This window comes from Bufo bufo, chromosome 9 (assembly GCF_905171765.1).
Source record: "Bufo bufo chromosome 9, aBufBuf1.1, whole genome shotgun sequence".
NCBI lineage: Eukaryota > Metazoa > Chordata > Amphibia > Anura > Bufonidae > Bufo > Bufo bufo.
Genome location: NC_053397.1, coordinates 175,413,150 through 175,441,006, shown reverse-complemented (window position 1 = coordinate 175,441,006; position 27,857 = coordinate 175,413,150). Strand labels below are relative to the sequence as shown.

General features: G+C 45.6%; 1 protein-coding gene across 1 annotated transcript in view; it reads right to left on the bottom strand.

Annotated features, from left to right (window-relative positions):
* ACAD9 (acyl-CoA dehydrogenase family member 9) overlaps positions 1–25,344 on the bottom strand; it is a 69,633-nt gene extending 44,289 nt beyond the window's left edge. The window contains exons 1-2 of the mRNA XM_040407492.1: positions 25,147–25,344; positions 4,113–4,206 (exon numbers count right to left, since the gene is read on the bottom strand). Of these exons, the coding sequence (XP_040263426.1) occupies positions 4,113–4,206; positions 25,147–25,293 (241 nt within the window). The 5' untranslated portion in view covers positions 25,294–25,344. The remainder of the gene's footprint in view (positions 1–4,112; positions 4,207–25,146) is intronic.
* Positions 25,345–27,857: the final 2,513 nt, after the last annotated feature.

Genomic DNA, 27,857 nt, shown 5'->3' with positions numbered 1-27,857 from the left:
TACCCAAGGATCAACACCCCAGGAAAAGACCCCCCTGAAAACAAACTGAAAATGGTGTCTGGATACCAAGAACCAGGCAACTGCGGACATGACCAATCTTGACACCATGGTGACTTATTCCTGGCCAGTATAGTACAGAGCTGGCGTGCGCGCTCGCGGCTCTGTACTATTCTGGCCGGGAAGTAGTCACCATCGCGCATGCTCGGCAGCGTGCGCGTTCAGGACAGCGAGCGGCCCAGCCGGGAGAAAAGAAGGAGTCTTCTGCACAAGCGCGGCCACCGGGATTCTGGAGAAGAGCGGTGGCCGTAACCAGGGGAGACCGAATGACAACAATGAGGTAAGTGGGGATGAATTTGTGGGGTGGGAATTTGTTAATCAAATATATTTACAAAAATGATCACTGTCAAATCATTAACAGATTTAACAGTGATCATTATGATGGGATAACCCCTTTAAAGGAAGAATGCAAAAACTCCCCCTGGGAAGAGGGTCACACAGTAGTAGCCACAAAACAGAAGTAGCCCAAAAATCTACTGCCAGCGCAAAGACTGCCTCATAGAGAGGCCATACCAGCACCCATGGCCTCTCCAGAGGGGAGACTCCACCTGAAAATCAGGTCAAAACAGCAGTAGCCAACATGAACGGTTGGTAGCACAAAACTCCACCAGGAAAGAAAGAAAACTGGCAACCCATGCAGACGTTTCACCTACTGAAAGAGTGTGGACGCCAAGCATACCAAGGAAAAACAACAAAATTAGAATGCTCCGCATGGGGACTCAAGGTGCGAGGAGAGGCAGGTCATGGGTCAACACCTTGGAAAGACCGAGGATGCCACGGGTAGTGCAGAAACTACTGGTTGTGCAACTACTCGGTCAATAGAAGGAGGGTAATGCAACAGGATCTACAGTATGCGATTGTGGTGCAACTAGTCCACCTATAGAAGGTGGAAATTCAACAGGACACAAGATAACCAGGATTAGTGCAGGTATGGGGTAATGCGACAGAACATATAATCTCTGGTGGAAGTGCGATTACTCCGCCTAAGGAAGGAGAGTAATGCTACAGTCTGTATAGGATCCAGTGGTAGCGCAACTACTCCATGGAATGAGGATAATGTCACAGAATGTACAGTACCCAGTGGAAGTGTAAATACACCTACTATGGAAGGAGGGCAATGCTCCCGGGAATATACGATCCAGTGGTAGTGCCAATACTCTGCCTATGGAAGGAGGGTAATGGTACAGGACTTACAGCATCTCCAGTGGTGAAGTAAATACTCCGCCTATGGAAAGAGGCCTTGCTACCGGATGTATAGGGTTCCATGTGCAAATACCCTGCCTATGAAAAAAGAGCAATGATACAGAATGAATAAGATCCAGTGGTAGCACAAATACTCCACCTAAGAAAGGAGGGTAATGCTACAAGCTGTACAGTATCCAGTGCAATTACTCTGCCCAAGGAAGGCGAGCAATGCTACAGGCTGTACATTATACCATGGTAGTGCAATTACTCCGCCTATGGAAGGGGGTAATGCTACAGGCTGTGTACAGTATCCAGAGGTAGTGCAAGTACTCCGCCTATGATGGAGTGTAATGTTACAGTCTGTACATTATACAGTGGTAGTGCAATTACTCCACCTATGGAAGGGCGTAATGCTACAGGATGTACAGTATCCTAGTCGTAAGAAGCTAGTGGCAGGGCAAGCATGCCGCCTATCCATTGCGCCACTGGCTCCGCTGTAGCTATAGAGAGGACACAGTGTAAGCCTGAACGTGGGGCACTACAAGCACTAAAATAACAACCTGGTCACACACTGCTATAGGGCAATGGGAACTAAGCCCAAAATAGAGGCGGAGCTTCAAGGGTTAATAATAATAATAGCTGTGGCATTTACATGTAGCCCCAATCCTATCAACCCTTTTAAGAGTGATAGGTAATTATTTTTCCCCCAGCCACAGAAGCACTGGGGCAAGGAAGGGGGTTAAGTAGGTTGAGGGCAGAGCTCAGTGGGCCAAAGATATTGGCGCAAAAGTTTTGCGCTTTGAGGGTACAGTCCCCGCCCCCAAACACTCTGGGAGAACACGGCATAGTAGACTGCAGAGTCGGGGCCTCGCGTACAGGTGGGGCCAACTTCAAGATGGGAGAGCAGAGCATGGAGGAGCGGGAGAGTCAGGGGGATCTTTCCCTCCGAACAAAGAAGGTCGGGAACAGGCGTACCGACGTCCAGTGAGAGAAAACAGCAGCCACCCAAGGAGGCCTGCGAGCGCTGGAGTACCACCAGGCCTGGAGGAAGGTGAGGGGGCTGGGGACCGGAGTCGGACTGAGGCCTGGTGAGAGGCCAAGGTTTTGAGGAAAAAAACATTTTACTGTGTTCACCTTAGAGAACACAGGAGAAGGGGACCCAGCAGCAGGTTAACCCCCAGAACCCAGTACAGGGAGGAGGGGAGGAAGGTTAACCCCTGGGGGAAGGGGTGACAGTGGCCAGCAGGGAACAGTAGGCAATACTTACCTATATGGTTTTTGCTCACCCTGATTCCAGCAGTGTCACCTTCCTCAGTGTGCTGCCCCTTGGGGAGGGCGACTACACCGCTAACAGGGGGGACTTATGGAAGTAGCAGCAAGGTGACACTGTAGCTGGCGGGTAACAGAGGAAAACAAGCAGCGGGCTTGAGGACCCACTGGTCTCCCCCCTCAAGTGTGGGGAAAACAGGTAGTTGGAGGCCATCTGTAGTCCGATCGGAAAAAGAAAGAAAGAAAAAATCTTTGGCAGACCTGCAGGAAAACATGTCTGCCTCCTACGGACACTAAGCTAAAACTGATTGGCTCAGTGTCTGCAGGAGGGGTATAGCTGAGAAGAGGAGCTAACACTTTTTTGCTTAGTGTCGCCTCCTAGTGGCAGCAGCTATACCCATGGTCTTCTGTGTCCCCCAATGATACGAGCGAGAAATGTGATTTAAAAGGGAGTCTGTCACCTCGATGAGGCAAGAGACTTGGAGGGCGGGCAGGCAGAGACTGGGGAGGAGTAAAGTGAAAAGAAGGCAGAGCAGCCTGGGCACCAACACACTGAACGCCGCCCCTGGGCACATTTGCGAGTGCTCATTTGCATATGAATTAAACTTTGTTTTTCCTGCTGGTGCAAGTCTAAAGAAAAGAACAAAAGGTACTGTTACAATCCTGTATAGGTGTGCTACAGAGCCATGTAAGCACTGTATATGGCCATATGGAGGTGACAGACCTCTCTTTAAAGAGCCTCTGTCAGCATGATCAACCCCATTAAAGCAGGCATACTACCTGATAGGTATCATTTTAATCAGCATTATCAATCCTTTTTTTTGCCTGCATGGTAAACAGCTGCAGACATATATGTGTTCTATTGATATGCAAAAGAGCACATTCAGCACCAGGGGCCAGGACGGAGTCCCTGGAGCTCTGCTTTTGTAATGCTCCTGCACACTCCCCTCTCCTTGACTGACCGGGATAGACATCAAGCAGCAGATGCAACCATGTTTCTCATATATACCTGAGAAAGCAGTATTAGCTTTCTAAGCTAACAGGTCTATAGCCTGGAGGTATAAGTGTTCTACCTTCCATATAGAAGGTTTCAGGTTCCAATCCCAAAAGAGACTTGTAAACTTTTTCTTGAGTTCATTTTTATCTCCCTCATTTAACACATAATAAAAGGTGTAAATTAAAATCTTACTGGTTTGCCTAGCAAAATGGCCTGATGCAAGTAATGCTGTACTTGCTCGGCTCTCAGTAAGTATATATCATGTTATGACACTGTTCTAGGATATATTTTACTTTTCCTGATACTCCTATATAATACTCCCCATATCTAGCTCAAGCCCTGTTTCTCAGTGCATGATTGCATCTGCTGCTTCTGCCCTCACCATGCTGAAGTCCAGCCCAATGCTCAAATGCGTTCATTTGCATGTGAATAAAAACACAGATATTTCTGCAGCTGTAAAACACAGACAAAAGAAAATTATCGCTTTACTAAGCATAATCAACTTTACCAAGTAGTATCTTTGGTGCAATAGGGTTGATCATGCTGACAAAGGCTCTTTAAGAAATACTACACTCAAGAAAATAAGCCAACGCCATCGTCTCACCTTCTTCACTGAAGAACTTCTCCACGGGTCCTACAAGCTGATTGATTTCCTCCAGCTCATCCTTGCTGATATCTGGATATGGAAACACTTCTTCCTGGTAGACAAAACAAGAAAACTCAGCTTTGTGAATATGGCTAAACGATAAATCCCGAGTGAGACACATGCAGGTTTATTTATTGTCTGTATGTCACAATGGTGTCCTTAGGCTACTTTCACACTGGCGTTTTGGCTTTCCGTTTGCGAGATCCGTTCAGGGCTCTCACAAGCGGTCCAAAACCGAACAGTTTTGCCCTAATGCATTCTGAATGGAAAAGGATCCGCTCAGATTGCATCAGTTTGCCTCCGTTCCGTCTCTATTCCGCTCTGGAGGCGGACACCAAAACATTGCTTGCAGCGTTTTGGTGTCCGTCTGATGAAACTGAGCAAAACTGATCCGTCCTGGCACACAATGTAAGGGTCCATTCACACGTCCGTTATAACACTCCGTTTCCGTTCCAATTTAAAATCGGAAAGTTTTTTCGGATCCATTAATTTCAATAGCCTCTGCAAAAATTAGGAAAACACAAATCATAGTGCTGTCCGAATCACGGAATCCGTTCCGTTTTCCTATTTTCGAGTATGCGGATCCTGAAAAAAAAAAAATTAAAGCTTGTCCTACTTTCTGTCCGTTTTTCGGGTCTGTTGTCCATTCAAGTCAATGGATCCGCATAAATGAGGATGACATGCACAAAATCATCCGAATGTCATCCGATTTTGCGGATCCGTTGACAGGAAAATGGATGAAAAAAAACGGAACGGAAACACGAAACGAATTCAGAAGCACTTTAGTAAAAAAAAACGGAAGGTTGTACTGAAAAACGGATCCGCAAAAAAAAAAAAAAAAAAAAAAAAAAAGGAATGTTTATCTGGAAAGGTAAAAATACTGACGTGAGAACGGACCCCAAGTCAATGGGGACAGATCCATTTTCACTGACAATAGAAAACGGATCCATCCCCCACTGACTTTCAATGGAGTTCATGACGGATCCGTCTTGGCTATGTTACAGATAATACAACCGGATTTGTTCATGACGGATGCAGATGGATGTATTATTGTAACAGATCCGTTTTTGCAGATCCATGACGGATGTGTGAAAGTAGCCTTACTTCAAAACCTACAAGGTATCTGCGGGTGGCAGACTATCAGATGGATATAAATAAGCTACATGATATAAATGACCTCTGTCTCCTTCTGCTATTGGCACATTCCCTCCCCATCTCTAGACCCACTGATGTTCCCTATAGGTCAGATGTCTGTCACGGCTGGATCCTGGCGTAGAGGACCTGCACAAATCCCAGGCTAAAGGAATCGAAATTTCCTCAAAATTTACAACTGGCATTTACATTTTTTTGGGTTGTTTTCTACTGATGTAATAATGACTTTTTATCGAATGCTTCCTGAAACAGAAGAATCATACTTACCTGCTCCCCGCTGCTGTGCCTCCATTGCGTCAGTGTTCTGGTCCCCAGGGTGTTTACAGCCGGCGTTGCATGGGCATGGCATGCTCTGCTGCAGCCAATAATTGGTTTCAGCAGTGACGTTGCCACAAGCGGCACATCACCTCTGAAGCCAGTCATTGGCTGCAGCAGAGCATGTGACCACGCCTACGCACTGCATGGGGACTGGAAATTGGACAAAATGGAGGCAGTGCGAAGGACCGGATCGGTGGGGAGCAGGTAAGAATAAGGCCTCATGCACACGACCGTTGTGTGCATCCGCGTCCGTTCCGTCATTTTTCACAGTTTAGCGGAGGTCCCATTCATTTCTATGGACCTGTGAAAAAAAACCTGATAGTCCTCCGTTTTTTCTCCGCGTCGGTGATCCGTGATTCCAGTCCGTCCAAAAAATATAACCTGTCCTATTCTTGTCAGTGGAAAACAGAGGACGGACCCATTCAAGTCAATGGGTTCGTCAAAAAAAAACAGATGCACAACTGGTATGTCGTCCGTGTCCGCATCCGTTTTTTTCTACAAGACCTTGGTGCAATAAAATTACACTTTTCATTAACCTTCCTTTTTTCCCCCCCTGTCAGACAAAAAAAAAAGGAAGGCACAAGGAAACACAACTGAAGCAAAATCGGACACGGACCACTGAAGCCAAATCACTGACAGTGAAAAAACACTGTCGTGTGCATGAGGCCTAAATCTTATGTTTTAGGAGTCAGGCTGCGAGCATTAGATAAAAATAAATTTTTACTGGAAAACCCCTTTAACCACCTCAGCCCCCAGTGCTTAACCCCTTAAGGACTCAGCCTTTTTACACCTTAGGACCAGGCCATTTTTTGAAAATCTGACCAGAGTCCCTTTAAGTGCTGATAACTTTAAAACGGTTTGACTTATCCAGGCCGTTCTGAGATTGTTTTTTCGTCACATATTGTACTTCATGACACTGGTAAAATGGAGTCAAAAAAAAAATTTTTTTTGCACCAAAAAATACCTAATTTAACAAAAATTTGAAAAAAATTTGCAAATTTCAAAGTTTCAGTTTCTCTACTTCTGTAATACATAGTAATACCCCCAAAAATTGTGATGACTTTACATTCCCCATATGTCTACTTCATGTTTGAATTGTTTTGGGAATGATATTTTATTTTTTGGGGATGTTATAAGGCTTAGAAGTTTAGAAGCAAATCTTGAAATTTTTCCGAAATTTACAAAAACTCAATTTCTAGGGACCAGTTCAGGTCTCAAGTCACTTTGCGAGGCTTACATTATAGAAACCACCCAAAAATGACCCCATCTAAGAAACTACACCCCTCAAGGTATTCAAAACTGATTTTGCATACGTTGTTAACCCTTTAGGTGTTGCACAAGAGTTATTGGCAAATAGGGAGGAAATTTGAGAATTTCATTTTTTTGTCTAATTTTTCATTTTAACCCATTTTTTCCACTAACAAACCAAGGGTTAACAGCCAAACAAGACTGGATCTTTATTGCCCTGACTCTGCCATTTACAGAAACACCCAATATGTGGCCGTAAACTACTGTACGGCCACACAGCGGGGCGTAGAGTGAAAGGTGCGCCGTTTGGTTTTTGGAAGGCTGATTTTTATGGACTGGTTTATTTACACCATGTCCCATTTGAAGCCCCCTGATGCACCCCTAGAGGAGAAACTCCCTAAAAGTGACCCCATCTAAGAAACTACACCCCTCAAGGTATTCAAAACTGATTTTACATACGTCGTTAACCCTTTAGGTGTTGCACAAGAGTTATTGGCAAATGGCGATGAAATTTGAGAATTTCATTTTTTTGCCTAATTTTCCATTTTAACCCATTTTTTCCACTAACAAAGCAAGGGTTAACAGCCAAACAAGACTGTATCTTTATTGCCCTGACTCTGCTGTTTACAGAAACACCCCATATGTGGCCGTAAACTACTGTACGGGCACACAGCGGGGCGTAGAGTGAAAGGTGCGCCGTTTGGTTTTTGGAGGGCTGATTTTGCTGGACTGTTTTTTTGGCACCATGTCCCATTTGAAGCCCCCCTGATGCACCCCTAGATTATAAACTCCATAAAAGTGACCCCATCTAAGAAACTACACCCCTCAAGGTATTCAAAACTGATTTTACAAACTTTGTTAACCCTTTAGGTGTTGCACAAGATTTAATGGAAAATAGAGATACAATTTCAAAATTTCACTTTTTTGGCAGATTTTCCATTTTAATATTTTTTTTCCAGTTACAAAGCAAGGGTTAACAGCCAAACAAAACTCATTATTTATGGCCCTAATTCTGTAGTTTACAGAAACACCCCATATGTGGTCGTAAACAGCTGTACGGGCACACGGCAGGGCGCAGAAGGAAAGGAACACCATATGGTTTTTGGAAGGCATATTTTGCTGGACTGGTTTTTTTGACACCATGTCCCATTTGAAGCCCCCCTGATGCACCCCTAGAGTAGAAACTCCAAAAAAGTGACCCCATTTTAGAAACTACGGGATAGGGTGGCAGTTTTGTTGGTACTAGTTTAGGGTACATATGATTTTTGGTTGCTCTATATTACACTTTTTGTGCGGCAAGGTAACAAGAAATAGCTTTTTTGGCACCGTTTTTTTTTTTGTTATTTACAACATTCATCTGACAGGTTAGATCATGTGGTAATTTTATAGAGCAGGTTGTCACGGACGCGGAGATACCTAATATGTATACAATTTTTTTTATTTATGTAAGTTTTACACAATGATTTCATTTTTAAAACCAAAAAAATGTTTTAGTGTCTCCATAGTCTAAGAGCCATAGTTTTTTCAGTTTTTGGGCGATTATCTTAAGTAGGGTCTCATTTTTTGCGGGATGAGATGACGGTTTGATTGGCATCTATTTTGGGGTGCATATGACTTTTTGATTGCTTGCTATTACACTTTTTGTGACACAAGATGACAAAAAATGGCTTTTTTTACACCGTTTTTATTTTTATTTTTTTACGGTGGTCATCTGAGGGGTTAGATCATGTGATATTTTTATAGAGCCGGGCGATACGGACGCGGCGATACCTAATATGTATACTTTTTTTTTATTTATGTAAGTTTTACACAATGATTTCATTTTTGAAACAAAAAAAATCATGTTTTAGTGTTTCCATAGTCTAAGAGCCATAGTTTTTTCAGTTTTTGGGCGATTATCTTGGGTAGGGTATGATTTTTGCGGGATGAGATGACGGTTTGATTGTTACAATTTTGGCGTACATGCGACTTTTTTGATCACTTTTATTACCTTTTTTGGGAAGTAAGGTGGGCAAAATTTCAATTTCATCATAGTTTTTTATTTTTTATTTTTATGGTGTTCACCGTTCGGGTAAAGTAACATGACCGTTTTATAGATCAGGTCGTTACGGACGCGGCGATACCAAACATGTGTAGGGAATTTTATTTTTTTCATTTTTTATCAGTGATAAATGTGTTTTTTGATTTTTACTTTTTTTTCACTTTTATTCACTTTTTTTTGACCCAGACCCACTTGGTTCTTGAAGATCCAGTGGGTCTGATGTCTGTATAATACAGTACAGTACAATATATATTGTTCTGTACTGTATTTTACTTACACTGAACAGATCTATGCCTTTCAGCACAGATCTGTTCAGCACCATGGACAGCAGGACGCCTGAGAGGCGTCCTGTTGCCATGGGAACCTTCCCCGTCTGCTCAGTACTGCTCAGAACTTCGCAGACGGGGAAGGGTAAGGAGGGGATCTCTCGGGGGGCTCTCTGGGGGCTCTCTCCCTCCCCATCGGGGGGCTGCAAAGGCACAGCAGCCCCCCGATGGGAGAGGGAGGGAGCTCCCTGCGCTGTTAACCTTTTCCATACAGCGGTCCGTACGGACCGCTGTATGGAAAGGGTTAAACGGCTGACATCGCATCGCAGATGTCAGCCGTTTATACCAGGGTGCCAGCAATGTGCTGGCACCCTGGTATCCCCACTAGACACCAACGATTATACAAGGGGAGGCGGGCGGGGGATCGCGATCCCGCCTGCCGCACCGCCCGCCTCCCGCACCGCCCACACCGCCCGCAACCCTCCCCCTGCACCTCCCGCCACCATAAAAATCATTCGGGGGTGCAGGGGGGGGGTGAATAAAACTTTTTTTTTGTTATATAAAGTTTCTGATCCCCGCGGTCAGGGACTGCGGGGACCAGAAACTTCAGAAATCGCAGCAAACCGCAGGTCTGAATTGACCTGCGGTTTGCCGCGATCGCCGACATGGGGGGGGTCACGGGACCCCCCCGCGCATTTAGCCTAGGTGCCTGCTCAATGATTTGAGCAAACACCGGGTTCCGATCACTGCCAGCCGCACGGCAGTGATCGAAAATACACAGGGCGTACATGTACGCCCTGTGTCCTTAAGTACCAGGGCACAAGGGCGTACCTGTACGCCCTATGTCCTTAAGAGGTTAAACACCCTGAAAGACCAGGCCACTTTTTACACTTCTGACCTACACTACTTTCACCGTTTATTGCTCGGTCATGCAACTTACCACCCAAATGAATTTTACCTCCTTTTCTTCTCACTAATAGAGCTTTTATTTGGTGGTATTTCATTGCTGCTAACATTTTTACTTTTTTTGTTATTAATCGAAATTTAACGATTTTTTTTGCAAAAAAATGACATTTTTCACTTTCAGTTGTAAAATTTTGCAAAAAAAACGAGATCCATATAGAAATTTTGCTCTAAATTTATAGTTCTACATGTCTTTGATAAAAAAAAAATGTTTGGGTAAAAAAAAAATGGTTTGGGTAAAAGTTATAGCGTTTACAAACTATGGTACAAAAATGTGAATTTCCGCTTTTTGAAGCAGCTCTGACTTTCTGAGCACCTGTCATGTTTCCTGAGGTTCTACAATGGCCAGACAGTACAAACACCCCACAAATGACCCCATTTCGGAAAGTACACACCCTAAGGTATTCGCTGATGGGCATAGTGAGTTCATAGAACTTTTTATTTTTTGTCACAAGTTAGCGGAAAATGATGATTTTTTTTTTATTTATTTTTTTCTTACAAAGTCTCATATTCCACTAACTTGTGACAAAAAATAAAAACTTCTATGAACTCACTATGCCCATCACGAAATACCTTGGGGTCTCTTCTTTCCAAAATGGGGTCACTTGTGGGGTAGTTATACTGCCCTGGCATTTTAGGGGCCCAAATGTGTGGTAAGGAGTTTGAAATCAAATTCTGTAAAAAATGACCTGTGAAATCCGAAAGGTGCTCTTTGGAATATGGGCCCCTTTGCCCACCTAGGCTGCAAAAAAGTGTCACACATCTGGTATCTCCGTACTCAGGAGAAGTTGAGGAATGTGTTTTGGGGTGTCTGCTGGGTGAGATAAATATCTTGGTCAAATGCCAACTTTGTATAAAAAAATGGGAAAAGTTGTCTTTTGCCAAGATATTTCTCTCACCCAGCATGGGTATATGTAAAATGACACCCCAAAACACATTCCCCACCTTCTCCTGAGTACGGCAATACCAGATGTGTGACACTTTTTTGCAGCCTAGGTAGGCAAAGGGGCCCATATTCCAAAGAGCACCTTTCGGATTTCACAGGTCATTTTTTACAGAATTTGATTTCAAACTCCTTACCACACATTTGGGCCCCTAGAATGCCAGGGCAGTATAACTACCCCACAAGTGACCCCATTTTGGAAAGAGACCCCAAGGTATTCGCTGATGGGCATAGTGAGTTCATGGAAGTTTTTATTTTTTGTCACAAGTTAGTGGAATATGAGACTTTGTATGAAAAAAAAAAAAAAAAAAAAAATCAGCATTTTCCACTAACTTGTGACAAAAAATAAAAAATTCTAGGAACTCGCCATGCCCCTCACGGAATACCTTGGGGTGTCTTCTTTCCAAAATGGGGTCACTTGTGGGGTAGTTATACTGCCCTGGCATTTTCCAGGGGCCCTAATGTGTGGTAAGTAGGTAAATGACCTGTGAAATCCGAAAGGTGCTCTTTGGAATGTGGGCCCCTTTGCCCACCTAGGCTGCAAAAAAGTGTCACACATGTGGTATCGCCGTATTCAGGAGAAGTTGGGGAATGTGTTTTGGGGTGTCATTTTACATATACCCTTGCTGGGTGAGAGAAATATCTTGGCAAAAGACAACTTTTCCCATTTTTTTATACAAAGTTGGCATTTGACCAAGATATTTCTCTCACCCAGCATGGGTATATGTAAAATGACACCTCAAAACACATTCCCCACCTTCTCCTGAGTACGGCGATACCAGATGTGTGACACTTTTTTGCAGCCTAGATGCGCAAAGGGGCCCAAATTCCTTTTAGGAGGGCATTTTTAGACATTTGGATACCAGACTTCTTCTCACGCTTTGGGGCCCCTAGAATGCCAGGGCAGTATAAATACCCCACATGTGACCCCATTTTGGAAAGAAGACACCCCAAGGTATTCAATGAGGGGCATGGCGAGTTCATAGAAATTTTTTTTTTTTGGCACAAGTTAGCGGAAATTGATATTTTTAATTTTTTTCTCACAAAGTCTCCCGTTCCGCTAACTTGGGACAAAAATTTCAATCTTTCATGGACTCAATATGCCCCTCACGGAATACCTGGGGGTGTCTTCTTTCCGAAATGGGGTCACATGTGGGGTATTTATACTGCCCTGGCATTCTAGGGGCCCTAAAGCGCGAGAAGAAGTCTGGAATATAAATGTCTAAAAAATTTTACGCATTTGGTTTCCGTGAGGGGTATGGGGAGTTCATGTGAGATTTTATTTTTTGACACAAGTTAGTGGAATATGAGACTTTGTAAGAAAAAAAAAAAAAAAATTCCGCTAACTTTGGCCAAAAAAATGTCTGAATGGAGCCTTACAGAGGGGTGATCAATGACAGGGGGGGTGATCAATGACAGGGGGGGTGATCAATGACAGGGGGGGTGATCAGGGAGTCTATATGGGGTGATAACCACAGTCATTGATCACGCCCCTGTAAGGCTTCATTCAGACGTCCGGAGGCGTTTTGCGGATCCGATCCATCTATCAGTGGATCCGTAAAAATCATGCGGATGTCTGAATGGAGCTTTACAGGGGGGTAATCAATGACAGGGGGGTGATCAGGGAGTCTATATGGGGTGATCACCACAGTCATTGATCACGCCCCTGTAAGGCTTCATTCAGACGTCCGGATGCGTTTTGCGGATCCGATCCATCTATCAGTGGATCCGTAAAAATCATGCGGACGTCTGAATGGAGCTTTACAGGGGGGTAATCAATGACAGGGGGGTAATCAATGACAGGGGGGTGATCAGGGAGTCTATATGGGGTGATCACCACAGTCATTGATCACGCCCCTGTAAGGCTTCATTCAGACGTCCGGATGCGTTTTGCGGATCGGATCCATCTATCAGTGCATCCGTAAAAATCATGCGGACATCTGAATGGAGCTTTACAGGGGGGTAATCAATGACAGGGGGGTGATCACCACAGTCATTGATCATGCCCCTGTAAGGCTTCATTCAGACGTCCGGATGCGTTTTGCGGATCGGATCCATCTATCAGTGCATCCGTAAAAATCATGCGGACATCTGAATGGAGCTTTACAGGGGGGTAATCAATGACAGGGGGGTGATCACCACAGTCATTGATCATGCCCCTGTAAGGCTTCATTCAGACGTCCGGATGCGTTTTGCGGATCCGATCCATCTATCAGTGGATCCGTAAAAATCATGCGGACATCTGAATGGAGCTTTACAGGGGGGGTGATCAATGACAGGGGGGTAATCAATGACAGGGGGGTGATCAGGGAGTCTATATGGGGTGATCAGGGGTGATCAGGGGCTAATAAGGGGTTAATAAGTGACCGGGGGGGGGGGGGGGGGGGTGTAGTGTAGTGGTGCTTGGTGCTACTTTACTGAGCTACCTGTGTCCTCTGGTGGTCGATCCAAACAAAGGGGACCACCAGAGGACCAGGTAGCAGGTATATTAGACGCTATTATCAAAACAGCGTCTAATATACCTGTTAGGGGTTAAAAAAAACACATCTCCAGCCTGCCAGCGAACGATCGCCGCTGGCAGGCTGGAGATCAACTCTCTTACCGTCCGTTCCTGTGAGCGCGCCCGCCTGTGTGCGCGCGTTCACAGGAAATCTCGGCCATCGCGAGATGACGCATATATGCGTGACTGTGCGCAGCGCTGCCACCTCCGGAACGCGATCCTGCGTTAGGCGGTCCGGAGGTGGTTAAAGGGAACGTGTCATCAGAAAAATGACCTATTGTTTAAATCACACTATTAATGTTTAAGAATTTTTGACTATGTTATTTTTAATTTTCCATGTCAATATCTATATTTAAACAAAAAACATAAAATCCTGCAGTTTCCAACGGCAGGTCATTTTCTGATGACACATTCCCTTTAATGCTTTCTAAATGCTGTTAAGAACAGGAAATAGAAAAAAATAATCTGCAGAAAATAAAAAAGAGATTATCTGGTTTTACCTGGCAGAAAAAAATGTTTGCGACACATTTCCTTAAGGCCTCATGCACACGACCGTTGTTGTGTTCCGTTCCGCAAAATGGGGTTCCGTTGTTCCGTGATCCGTTTCTGTTTTTGTGTGTCTTCCTTTATTTTTGGAGGACCACCAAACATAAAGGAATGTAAAAAAAAGTCTAAGACAGATTTGCCATGCAAATGATTTGAAAAAAACGGACTTGGACGCGTATGACAATCTTGTGTGCCTCTGCGTTTTTTAGCGGTCCCATTGACTTGAATGGGTCCGTGAACCGTTTTCCGCGAAAATAATAGGACAGGTTATATTTTTTTGACGGACTGGAAAGACGGATCACGGACGCGGATGCCAAACGGTGCATTAGCCGAGTTTTCAACGGACCCATTGAAAATCAATGGGTCCGCAGAAAATCACAAAAAAACGGCGCAACGGACACAGAATAAAACAACGGTCGTGTGCATGAGGCCTTAAAGGGACCCTGTCGCCTGTACTATCCAGCCCTCACTGAGGGCAGCAAGGTGTAGTGGCAGAACCTCTGATTTTATAGTACAGGCATGCGGAACCCTGCAGAATGTGCCAGCTCTGCAAGGCAGATGAGTCTTGCTGTCCCCACCCTACAGCGCTCCCGGACTGTGCTGCAGGGATCGGCATCTCAGTAATATGACCGCCAGCTCAGGAGTGACAGGTGAAATCAGAGGGTCAGTCACTACACTATGCTGCTCTCAGTGAGGAGAACATAGTCGAGGGGACATGTTCCTGTTACCTGCTTTAATAAATACTTGTATTCGCCATGAAGTAACAATTCTGGAGTATTTTTCTTAGGTCTCTACACTGTATTGTTCCGGTTATTCCTCCTGGAAATGTATGAATTGATAAGTGGGCGTTACAGTTGGAAATGTGTTCATAAACACTCTGACAGTGTCCAATGTGCAGGGACCCCTGCCCCCAATCAGAAATCTCCAAATACAGCAGGACAGTAGCAAGGAGTTAATGAGCATTTCCACCAAAAATCTAATTGGCTGTACAGTCGCTATGCCGCTCTCCCGCACGGACCGCTAGGCCTGCAGGGGTACATGACACAGGGATTCTCCATTTGACCAGTCAGGACTTGCACTAGGCATAAGAAGTTTAAATCCATGCATATATTTTTCCTTTAACATATAGGCAAAGTTCATTAGTGATCCTCCCAGAGAACCATTCCGAAATCTCCACACGGGTCTCCCTAGGACACTCATCCCATGCTTAGAAAGCTGGCTCTGGAATAATAATGATTTATAAGGCTGTGCGCCCCTGTGAGAACCTGTGGAATGTATTGTATTACACGGACAGCATTATGTCGGTGTAATTCATTAGATTCCTGGACTTTCAGGGTCACATCATTATAATGTGATGTGATCCTCTCAGAGGAGTGGAGGTCAGAAAGGACCTCAGACTGGAACACGCTGCGAGTGGACACCTGGCTGCAATTATCAGGATCAGGGATAACGCCAATTCTGGTCATTTAACCCCTCAGATTCTCAGGTCAATAGTGACCACATCAAGTGAGAGGTTTGTCAGGGAGAGGGCTCCCTCTGTCTTCCAATCTGGACCCCTTGCTGAAATTGCAGGGTTGTGGTCAGTTGTTATGGCAGCCTTGGTCCTTGTGAAGGCTCCAAAGCATGCCATAGGAAGGGAGAGTTCACATCACTGTTTCATTTTCCATTCTTCTGATCCATCAGAAGAACAACAAAAAAACAAACAAACCAGGCATCACGTTCGGGTGTGGGAGGGAAACGCCACACCGAACATAGGAGGGAAAGGGGTAAGGGAATAAGGCCTGGAAACTAGGGAAAGGAGATGGACACCTCCTAGTAAAACCCTAATCAAAGTCCTGAATAACTACCAGTATGAACAGAGACCCCAGAGGTAGGCGAGTTCATACACAGGAATATCTAGTGTCCTAACTCACCCTATAGGATCCTGGTACTAATGTCAGGACTGAGACAACCTGTTCCTCCAGAAGGAAGGACGAACAGAAGTCTCCCTCAGGCCTTAATACAAATGACAGGGAAATGAAACACACAAAATAACCCAAACAAAATACAAAAGGGAAAGAAAACACTTAACTTCAAGTGGCTATGGCAGCACCAGGAACTCAGCCGAGATCCACATAAAAGTAATCCACAACTCAAACAGAAGCTATAAACCGTATAGCATAGTGGGAGAAACAACAATAAATAGAGAAGGTTAAAAGACCATAATAGCCACACCTGGGGAAAGAAGGGGGTGGCAAGCACCAGAAACAACACAGACGTGATTTGATCAGAAAAACAGAAAACATGTCAGATCAAATCATGTATTGCCATTCTCCTGACACCTGTCGCTGGAATGTCCGTGACACCAGAATCCTGTAAAAAAAAAAAAAAAAAACGGATCCTGTTGCACATTTGGCATCAATTTTATTAATTTCCATCTGAAATCATTTTTTTATACGAAAAAAAAAGTACTGCATGCAGGACTTTTTCCGTCTAAAAAATGGATTGCAGACTGAAATGGCTCAAAAGGATTCCAAATGTGCAACAGGATCCGTTTTTTTTCTGTTCTTCTGACAGAACTCTACTTAAGACAGCTGGTTAAGCCCCGCCTGTGACACAGCTTAGTAGAAAGCTATTAAAAATCTAAAACTGCAACAGTACACTACTGCAGTCTATGGATCGCATGTTAAAATCCTTTTTAAAAAGCTAAAAAATTATAATTCTAATCACTTCCCAAATTTATATGTAAAAATAATAGAAAAAACAAACAATTTGTATCGCTGTATCTGAAAATGTTACAGCTGACCGGCGTGGATGCCAGGAGTCAGACCTCCACCGATATTGACCTACCCTGTACCTGAGGCATAGTCCTGAGGCATAGACACTAATAATATTACCTACTCCATATTAAAACATGACCGTCAGGTGGGTCATGAGGACTGGAGTTGAGGAACACTGCTCTAGGGAATTATTCACTCTCTCTATGATCCTGCCCATGTTTGCTCAACTCTCTCTGTGCATAAACAGATTCGAAGAAGAAACTACTTAAAAGATTTATCATCATCTTGAAAGAAGGTGGACAAGTGAAGATCCTAAGCAGACCCTAAATTTACAGGTGTTTGTGTCTTTATCCCCCCTTGTTTCCATTCCGACACTACTCTCCTCTTCTGGTCCACAATCATTGGCTGAGGTGGGTCATCATGTATTGGCTGAGCGGGCCTTTCAGGCGTGTTGAGCTGAGGCAGAGGTGGAGAGCAGCCGGGAATGAAGCAGTGTCAGAATGGTAGGGGGATGAGTGGAGGTGAGGAATGCTTCTTTTTTTATTTTAAAAGTTTTCCTTTACACATGAATTTGGCCCTAGCATTCCTTTTACCCGTTTCAAACAGCAGAGGCCTGGGCTAATGTCTGTGACCTGCAATAATGCTGCAGGCGTTTAACAGTTTAATCAAGTGTGACCACAGCATCTAAACAGCGAGAAACCCAGAAGCGCGCGCTTCCGGTTTAGGACCAGCTCCCCCATACAACAATCAGGTAAGCCATTTGTTCGTTCTAATAAGTTGAGTCTCTCTGAAGAGACCCAGCATATTAGAGCTGCAGTTCTTAAGGAGGCCTGCAGGTGACAGGCCTCCATAGGAGAACCACAAATAGAGCTTAGACAAAAAAAATAAAAATCTGAATACTGCATATTGTAACCGCCTAGAGGGGCAAAAAATAAAATAAAGTTTTAAAATATATAAAAACAGAATCACCCCCTTTCCCCAGAATAAAAAAAAATACATAAACAATAAAAAACAAACATTATTGGCATTGCCACGTCCGAAAACGCACGTACTATTAAAATATAAAACTATATATCCCATGCAGCGAATGACGTAACTGAAAAAAATCAAAATGGCGTTTTTTTCACCATTTTTCCATCGTTTCACTTACCCTAAAAAAATGTGATCAAAAACACACACACACACTTCAAAATGTTATCAATAAAAACTAAAGATGTTCCCGCCAAAAAATGAGCCCAAGCAGCTCGGTAGACATAACTATTAAAAAGTTATGGGGGTCAGACTACCGCAAAAACATTAAAGGGAAACAGTCAGCAGCAAAAGCCATCCCAAACCGCCAGCAGTACCTTCAAGTAGCCGGCAGTGAGTTTCAAATGATGATTTTCTTACTGCATTCTGATGAGGCAGAAGTATGAAAAAACGATCTTTTATCCTCCGTCCGCGCTATTTTCCATTCAGACTTGAAGTCAAGGGGTTAGTACAGAAATAGATTACACAAGAAGTAGCGTAAAGCGGTGGTAAAAGCCCCTCACAAGAGCTTAACTCAGAAACTAATAGAAAACCTACAAAAGAACACAGAGCTAATAAGCTGTAAAAATATTGTTTTATTAAATATATAATTAAAAGCATACAAGGAGATGACAGACAAATGCACAAAGTGCAGCACAATCCTGGGAAAGTTGATGGAGTACAGAGAAAATATAAAAACGGAAATGACCCAAGTACAAATACATCCAAATAGAACGAAGCTGCCATATGAAATATATATTGAAAGAGTGCCCACTGTTGGTAGGAGTGATATAAAGTGCAAGCTATATATATATATATATATATATATATATATATATATATATATATATATATATGCAAACAAAGGAAAGAGGTGACCCTCCAATGTGGGTCTTTGAATATATATATATGTATACCTATTCAATTGGTTTAGGCGGATGATAAAGTGCATGTGCAAGTTACACAACAGTAACGAGAAAAAACACACATAGTGAATGTTTGATCAAGAAGCGAAAAAAAATGCAAAAGGTATAACACGCAAGCAGGTAAGTAGAATGAGGTCACATTACCGTGTATGAAGTAATAACGGGTCCACAGGAAGACTGCACATCTCGACGCGCGTTTCGATTTGAAACCTTCCCCAGAGGTCAGTTATACCGCAAGGGAATGCCATAGGGACAAAAACTGGCGGAACTGCGATGTTGGAATTTTTTGCCTGCTTCCGACTACATTGCATGCCATAATAAATGGTGTCATTAGAAAGCACAACCTGTCCCGCAGAAAACAAGCCCATAGATGGCTGTGTGAATGGAAAAATAAAAAAGTTATGGCTCCGTGAAAATACAAAAATGGAAAAACTTCAGGTACCCAAGGGGTTAAAGACAGTGGTTTTGTTCACTAGCATTTTCTCCCTATAGAAATTGTGTTGGCAAAATGCATAAAAAAAAGCCAAGAGTTACAGCATGGTGGGGGAAATGTATCAGAACTGGTGTAAAGGAAAACTGGCTTAGTTGCTTATAGCATCCAATTAGATTCCACCTTTCATTTTTTTTAAGCACCTATGGAATATAAAAGGTGGAATAAAATTTGTTGCCAAGTACTGCGCCAGAAAGACAAAAAAAAAAATAAAATGACCAAAAACACCAGTAACAAAAAAAAATTCCAGCAAAAACCTACAGTATATATGAAAGCACTGTTTGACTTGCAATATGTTTTGGCTTTGGAGCTCACAGAACAGATAAGGAGGGATAAATCACACAGGACTCAAGACTTCACCCAGATGTACAGGTCCTTCTCAAAAAATTAGCATATTGTGATAAAGTTCATTATTTTCTGTAATGTACTGATAAACATTAGACTTTCATATATTTTAAATTCATTACACACAACTGAAGTAGTTCAAGCCTTTTCTTGTTTTAATATTGATGATTTTGGCATACAGCTCATGAAAACCCAAAATTCCTATCTCAAAAAATTAGCATATTTCATCCGACCAATAAAAGAAAAGTGTTTTTAATACAAAAAAAGTCAACCTTCAAATAATTAAGTTCAGTTATGCACTCAATACTTGGTCGGGAATCCTTTTGCAGAAATGACTGCTTCAATGTGGCGTGGCATGGAGGCAATCAGCCTGTGGCACTGCTGAGGTGGTATGGAGGCCCAGGATGCTTCGATAGCGGCCTTAAGCTCATCCAGAGTGTTGGGTCTTGCGTCTCTCAACTTTCTCTTCCCAATATCCCACAGATTCTCTATGGGGTTCAGGTCAGGAGAGTTGGCAGGCCAATTGAGCACAGTAATACCATGGTCAGTAAACCATTTACCAGTGGTTTTGGCACTGTGAGCAGGTGCCAGGTCGTGCTGAAAAATGAAATCTTCATCTCCATAAAGCTTTTCAGCAGATGGAAGCATGAAGTGCTCCTAAATCTCCTGATAGCTAGCTGCATTGACCCTGCCCTTGATAAAACACAGTGGACCAACACCAGCAGCTGACATGGCACCCCAGACCATCACTGACTGTGGGTACTTGACACTGGACTTCAGGCATTTCCCTCTCCCCAGTCTTCCTCCAGACTCTGGCACCTCGATTTCCGAATGACATGCAAAATTTGCTTTCATCCGAAAAAAGTACTTTGGACCACTGAGCAACAGTCCAGTGCTGCTTCTCTGTAGCCCAGGTCAGGCGCTTCTGCCGCTGTTTCTGGTTCAAAAGTGGCTTGACCTGGGGAATGCGGCTTGACCTGTAGCCCATTTCCTGCACACGCCTGTACACGGTGGCTCTGGATGTTTCTACTCCAGACTCAGTCCACTGCTTCCGCAGGTCCCCCAAGGTCTGGAATCGGTCACCTCTTCTCGTTGTGCAGCGTTTTCTGCCACACTTTTTCCTTCCCACAGACTTCCCACTGAGGTGCATTGATACAGCACTCTGGGAACAGCCTATTTGTTCAGAAATTTATTTCTGTGTCTTACCCTCTTGCTTGAGGGTGTCAATGATGGCCTTCTGTACAGCAGTCAGGTCGGCAGTCTTGCCCATGATTGCGGTTTTGAGTAATGAACCAGGCTGGGAGTTTTTAAAAGCCTCAGGAATCTTTTGCAGGTGTTTAGAGTTAATTAGTTGATTCAGATGATTAGGTTAATAGCTCAGAACCTTTTCATGATATGCTAATTTTTTGAGATAGGAATTTTGGGTTTTCATGAGCTGTATGCCAAAATCATCAATATTAAAACAAGAAAAGGCTTGAACTACTTCAGTTGTGTGTAATGAATCTAAAATATATGAAAGTCTAATGTTTATCAGTACATTACAGAAAATAATGAACTTTATCACAATATGCTAATTTTTTTAGAAGGACCTGTATATCTCCGTAGGAAACTTGTGAACAAATACCCGGGAATCTGCTTTATAAAAGCTGTGTCCAATGGAAAACTACTGTATAAGATCACACGACCACTAGCATAGGCCAAGACTTCGGAATCAGGTGACCTCTGTAAATGACAGCTACACTGCTCGGCGTAGGGAACTATCTGCAGCTTGTGGTCAAACTGAACAAAACATGCACCAAGTATAGTAAATACAGTAGTAATACACCATTAAATTAAAATAAATAAATACTTGCACCCACAGGGTGATGCGGCACCTTTGCGTTCGTTTGGTATTACTATCCCAGGTTCCAGCACCCTAGCCGAAAAGTATGGCAGAAGGGAGGGTGGGCACAGAACACCGTCATGGTCCCGATTATAGAACCCCACAACCAATACTGCAGGTGACAGCAGAGAACATGTAGCCTTCACACACAGCAGGTACCACAGTGCGGCATGCCAGTCACTCATTAATCTGACAGCACATGACTGTCTACGATTATGGTGGAGGTGACCTGCACACTATCAAGCATTCAGAAATCTCCCATGTGATAAGAGCAAAACACCCCAGCCAACAGCTGCAGAGAGAGCCACGAAAGTGTGTCAAAGGTCTCTCCGCCAGCCCTGCGCCGTGTCACAGTCTTCACAGCCTCAGCTGCACTTCATAGTTTACTTCAGGGTTGAGGTACAGAGCCTACGGGCCTTCACACGTACTGTAGGCAGGAGACTATTAGAGAGAAACTGAATTCTGCCGTACACCGCGTCCTTCTACATTTGGACTGCTACTAGCCTGGGATCCACCAGACCAAAGACCAAGAAGAACGAAGGTCATTTATAGACTCCCTACACTAGTTTTTGGCATAAAAAGGCGCATGGATACGTTACACAAATCTTTTAATGCCCAAGTGCCTGAATTTTGGTGCACATGGCAATTTTGCGCTGCTCTCAACACTGGCAAATGTTGGGGGAGGTGTGAGGGAGTGGCGGGGGGCATCAGTCTCTGCAAATTTACGGCAGGAAACTGGCAGGAATGAAAAATGAAATCGACTCCAGGCAGGGGGAGGAGTAGATTTCAATCCAGACGCATGGACTGGCAGAGGATGCGCATACTTTACGTCAAGGCCCGAGTCTCATCATAGCTTAGGCGCATTCTCTGGCAGCGCACAGGATACTTACAGAGCAATCTAAATTAAAAGTGTACCTGTACCTTTAAAAAAAAAAAATTGATACGTCAGTGATATATCAAAGGTTTTGATCTGTGAGGGTACGAGTGTTGAGACCAACCGCTAAAATGAGGAGTTCGAAGCCCCCCACAGAGAGCGATGTCTCGCCTCACTGATGAAGATGGACAAATAGAAAATCTATGAAGATGTCCCAGTCCGTCTCCAGCAGTGAGGAGAGATGGCGCTTTTCTCTTCCTGTTTTAGCGATCAGTGGGGGGTCTCAGAACTCAGACCCCAGGCTGATCATATCTTTTAATATGTTGATATAAAATATAAAAATAAAAAAAGCTAAAAAACTTTTCAAGTAAAAAGGTACAGAAAGGGATAAGCCAGACGTTTACATTTGCATCTGTCAGTTGAGACCCCCATCCCCCCCGCGATTACTGCAGCCGAGGGTCCCCAGTGCTCATGTAAGCAGACCCTCTAGAGCAGTGATGATGAACCTTTTAGAGACCAAGTGCCCAAACTAAAACCTAAAACACACCTATTTATCGTAAAGTGCCAACACAGCAATTTAACCTAAATACTAATATAGTATATCTTCCGTGTACTTTATCATTTATCTATAATAGCCTGCCTACATTCAATGCGCTGCCTGTGCTGTTCATAGCGCGCCCCCGCGCTGCCCGTGCTATTCATAGCGCGCTGCCCATGCTATTCATAGCGCGCTGCCCATGCTATTCATAGCGCGCTGCCCATGCTATTCATAGCGCGCTGCCCATGCTATTCATAGCGCGCTGCCCATGCTATTCATAGCGCGCTGCCCATGCTATTCATAGCGCGCTGCCCATGCTATTCATAGCGCGCCCCCGCGCTGCCCATAGCGCGCTGCCCATGCTATTCATAGCGCGCCCCCGCGCTGCCCATATCGCGCCCACGCGCTGTTCATAGCGCGCCCACGCGCTGCCCGTGCTGTTCATAGCGCGCCCACGCGCTGCCCGTGCTGTTCATAGCGCGCCCCGCGCTGCCCGTGCTGTTCATAGCGCGCCCCGCGCTGCCCGTGCTGTTCATAGCGCGCCCCGCGCTGCCCGTGCTGTTCATAGCGCGCCCCGCGCTGCCCGTGCTGTTCATAGCGCGCCCCGCGCTGCCCGTGCTGTTCATAGCGCGCCCCGCGCTGCCCGTGCTGTTCATAGGGCGCCCCGCGCTGCCCGTGCTGTTCATAGGGCGCCCCGCGCTGCCCGTGCTGTTCATAGGGCGCCCCGCGCTGCCCGTGCTGTTCATAGGGCGCCCCGCGCTGCCCGTGCTGTTCATAGGGCGCCCCGCGCTGTCCGTGCTGTTCATAGGGCGCCCCGCGCTGCCCGTGCTGTTCATAGGGCGCCCCGCGCTGCCCGTGCTGTTCATAGCGCGCCCTCCACTGATGAATGGTAGAAAAAGTCTAAGGCATATTGGTACACATTAGACTTTTTCCAGAGTCAGGATGCTGACAGAGAGGGCTCTAAGTGCCACCTCTGGCACCCGTGCCATAGGTTCGCCACCACTGCTCTAGAGCAAATACATAGATCATCACTGGCACAACCTCTGTAGATCCACAGTAGACGTGTCCAGATAATAGTCAATGCTTCTCCCCATCTGCATTTACTAAATGGTCCTCTGTTATTTTCTATGGGCGCCTCATATATCTATATTTCCCTTGCAGCTGGGGGTCTCAGCGCCCCTGTGATGATGACCAACTATTATAACTATCAGGTTACCTGCGTACGGAGGGGATTTTTCTACAAAGTGAGAATCTGAAGAAAAAATAAACTTGCTGCAGATTTAAAAGGGGTTTTAAATCTCTATCCTCAGAAAAGGTTATCAGTATCTGATTGGTGGTGGTCTGACCACCGCTGATCAGCTGTTTGAGAAGACATCGGCGCTCGCAGTAGCTCCGTGGCCTGCTCTCTGCTCACCAAGCATATCGCCGTACATTGTATAACAGCTGTGCTTAGTATTGCAGCTCAGCCCCATTCACTTCTATTGGGCTGTGCCTAGGCCAGGGGCGGCTCTAGCTGTGGAGCCAGGAAGCAGTCAGGCGGCTCACTCTCACCCCATGCTCAGATCTCTTTTCCTGATCGGGCACGGTTGCTACTTTGCAGCTCCAGCTCACTCTCCACTACGTCCTGATGCACACAGTGCGAGAGCGTAGTACGCGGAGACGTTGTGCTCATCAGGTCACAGTGGAGAGTGTGTCAGACCTGCAGAGTAGCAGGTGCCCGAGCAGGAGCCCACTGCCAAGGCGGATCCGTCCCCATTGACCTGCATTATGCGACATGACGGATCCGTCTCGCTCTGCATCCCAGGACGGAAAGCATGCTGCGGCTTGCTCTCCGGTATGAGAACAGAACGGAATGGATTTTGGAGCCCTCCGTTCTGTTCTGTTCCGTTCTCTCTCCAGTGACAATGAATGCGGACAAAACAGAAGCGTTTTTTTCCAGTATGAGACCCTATGACGGATCTCATTATGCTAGTGTGATAAGCATTGCATGCAACTTGAGTCACACAACTCCTCATTCCAATCCGGTCACTTCTGATACTTACACTGGAACCAACTGCAGAACCACAACTCCCAGCATGCCCCGAGTGCCACAGTCTGTCAAAGTATGCTGGGAGTTGTAGTTTTGGCTGCTGTGGAAGAAAAGTTTCAGTAATTAGCTGTTCTCAGGTTCCTAGCAGGCGAGGTTGACTTTACCTTGGCAATGGAGCCCAGGAAGAGCTGCTTAGCGTACGCCAGACTCCGGGGCCCGGTGTGTACGAGCCGGCGTAACTCCACCGGACGGGCCCCCCATCCCCAGGCCGCTCGCCCGAGCTGGACACACAGCCGGTTCATTCCTCTCATGTCAATGTCACGGCCAGTAACTGAGTACTCCTGGTTGGACGCGACCTGCTACGTCATCAGCAGGCGCGGCTGCCGCCTGGTCACGTGATCCCGCAGGGGGTCTTGTATTTGTTTTGAACTTCCCCGCTGGGAAACTACAGTTCCCGGCATGCAGCGGGGGGCGACCTGAGCGCTGAGGTAGTCACTGGGAGACTGAGGACTGCACCAAGTTCACATCTCCTCATTTAACTGCAGCAGGCTTCCATTGTTTCCTGTATGGGAAAAGATCCTTCGTCTTTTACTATGTTTTAATGTTTGCAATGGGAAAATTGCAGCTGTATGAAGTAACATCTCCAGTATGTGATCTGCCATAGTCATAAAGTCCGTCAACTCACCATAGACTGCATGTACCGTACATTAATAAGGCTGCCTTTTCCTCCAGTCTTAAAGGGGTTATCCAACCCCCTATAATGCCCCCTCTAATGCCTGGATAGCAGGTCGCGACGGGTACAAGCCTCCCTAGCATCACCCGCGATGCTAGGGAGGCTTGTTCCTCTCGTGGCCTGCTATGGCATTCCCACCCCCACCCCCCTTTCCAGATGTTTTGATACATGCGACGTAGCAGCGGCCGCGGGCATCAGAAGCAACACAGGTGCCGGGGAGTGGTGGAAGTATGACCAGTATGAGGGGCCTGGGGACCTTGGGGGGGGGGGGGGGAGTTATAGAGCTTGGATAACTCCTTTAAAGGGGTTCTCTGGAGCCTTACCTGAATTCTCTCTTTCAGCTAACCCCTGGAAGGAAGAGAGTTTTCACATTATTTACTGTTCTGCTGCGCTGCTGATTCCACGATCTCAGCTGTGATCACATGACCGTCCGATTGGCTGCAGGCTCCTCCCATGAGGTGCTGATTGGATCTGTTCCTGTGTTTTCCTGTTCAGCTTCATATACATTATGGAGCTGAACAGGAATACACAGGTGCACATCTTGTTAGGGCCTCAGCCAGAAGCGCCAGCCGGACATGATCACAGCCAAGATCGCAGAATCGGCGGCACAACGCAAGGGTAAGTACTGCTGAAACTCTCTTCCTTCTATAGGTTAACTGAAAAAAGAGAATTTAGGTAAAGCCCCGGAGAACCCCTTTAAAAAAGTTTTCCAAGAGAATTTTACTGATAATCTATCCTCTGGATAGGTCATCAGTATCTGATCGGTAGGGGGTCCACTGATCAGCAGTTTGAGAAGGCATTAACGTTCACAGTAGCTCCGCAGCCTTCTCTCATTGTATCGCGTACATTGTATAGTGGCTGTGCTTGGTATTGTAGCTCAGCTCTAGGGCTGCAGCAAACGATTATTATACCGATTATTTTTACCAATAATTGAGTACTCTAATAAGAAAAAATGAATTAATAGACTGTTTTCCTTTATAAAAACTCATCAGACCCCCTACCATCAGTCCCCAACACCCTTCTTTCCCCCTGTGCGATCAGCCCAAGTGCATCAGTTCCCCCCAGTGCCATCAGCTCCTCTATCCACCAGTGCCATCAGCTTCCCCCCATGCCATCAGCTCCGTTCCCCCAGTGCCTTCAGATCTCCCCCACCCCAGTGCCTTCAGCTCCACTCCCCCAGTGCCATCAGCCCCCCCATGCCATCCATTGCCATGTCCGCCACTCTCCCAGTGCCTCCATGCCATCCATTGCCATGTCCCTCACTGTCATCAGATTAGCCCCTCTATGCCATGTCCCCCATTCCCCTAGTGCCATCAGATCTGCCCCTCCATGCCATGTCCCCAACTCCCCAGTGCCATCTGCCCCTCCATGCCATCCATTGCCATGTCCTCCTCCCCCAGTGCCTCCATGCCATCCATTGCCATGTCCCCCTCTTCCAGTGCCTCCATTGCCATCTGGTCCCCTCTCCTAGGGCCTCCATGCCATCCACCATGTACCCCACTCCCCCAGTGCCATCAGATCAGCTCCTCCATGCCATGTCCCCCACTCCCCCAGTGCCATCAGATCAGTCCCTCCATGCCATGTTCCGCACTCCCCCAGTGCCATCTGCCCCTCCATGCCATCCATTGCCATGTCCTCCTCCCCAGTGCCTCCATGCCATCCATTGCCATGTCCCCCTCTTCCAGTGCCTGAGCTGCTGCTAGGCCACGTGACCAAGGAACATGTTGTCACTGACTTAGGAAAAGCTGAAGACGGATGACGCTTGGTATGCTCAATCCTTGTCCCCCCAAACTCTGGATGTTTTCATCCGCGCGATGGGGAGATGCAACGGCGGCGGGTGCGATGCGGGTGTCGGGGAGCAAAGTAAGTAAAATCTGTGTGAGGGGCCCAGGCATATGGGTGGGCATTATAGGTCTTGGTATTCCAGAGGTGATAATTAACTTCGATTTCTGGAAGAACACAAGCTGAAAGTGGCAGCGTTATGGTCTGGGGAATGTTTGTGGTATTCTTTGGGCCCACTCATCCATGTGGAAGGCACTCTTAGCCGATCCTTGCAGATCACGTACACCTATATATGCTGATTGTCTTCCCTGGTGTGGACAGGAATGTCCACCGGCTAGAAATGTCCAACATTGGTTGGAA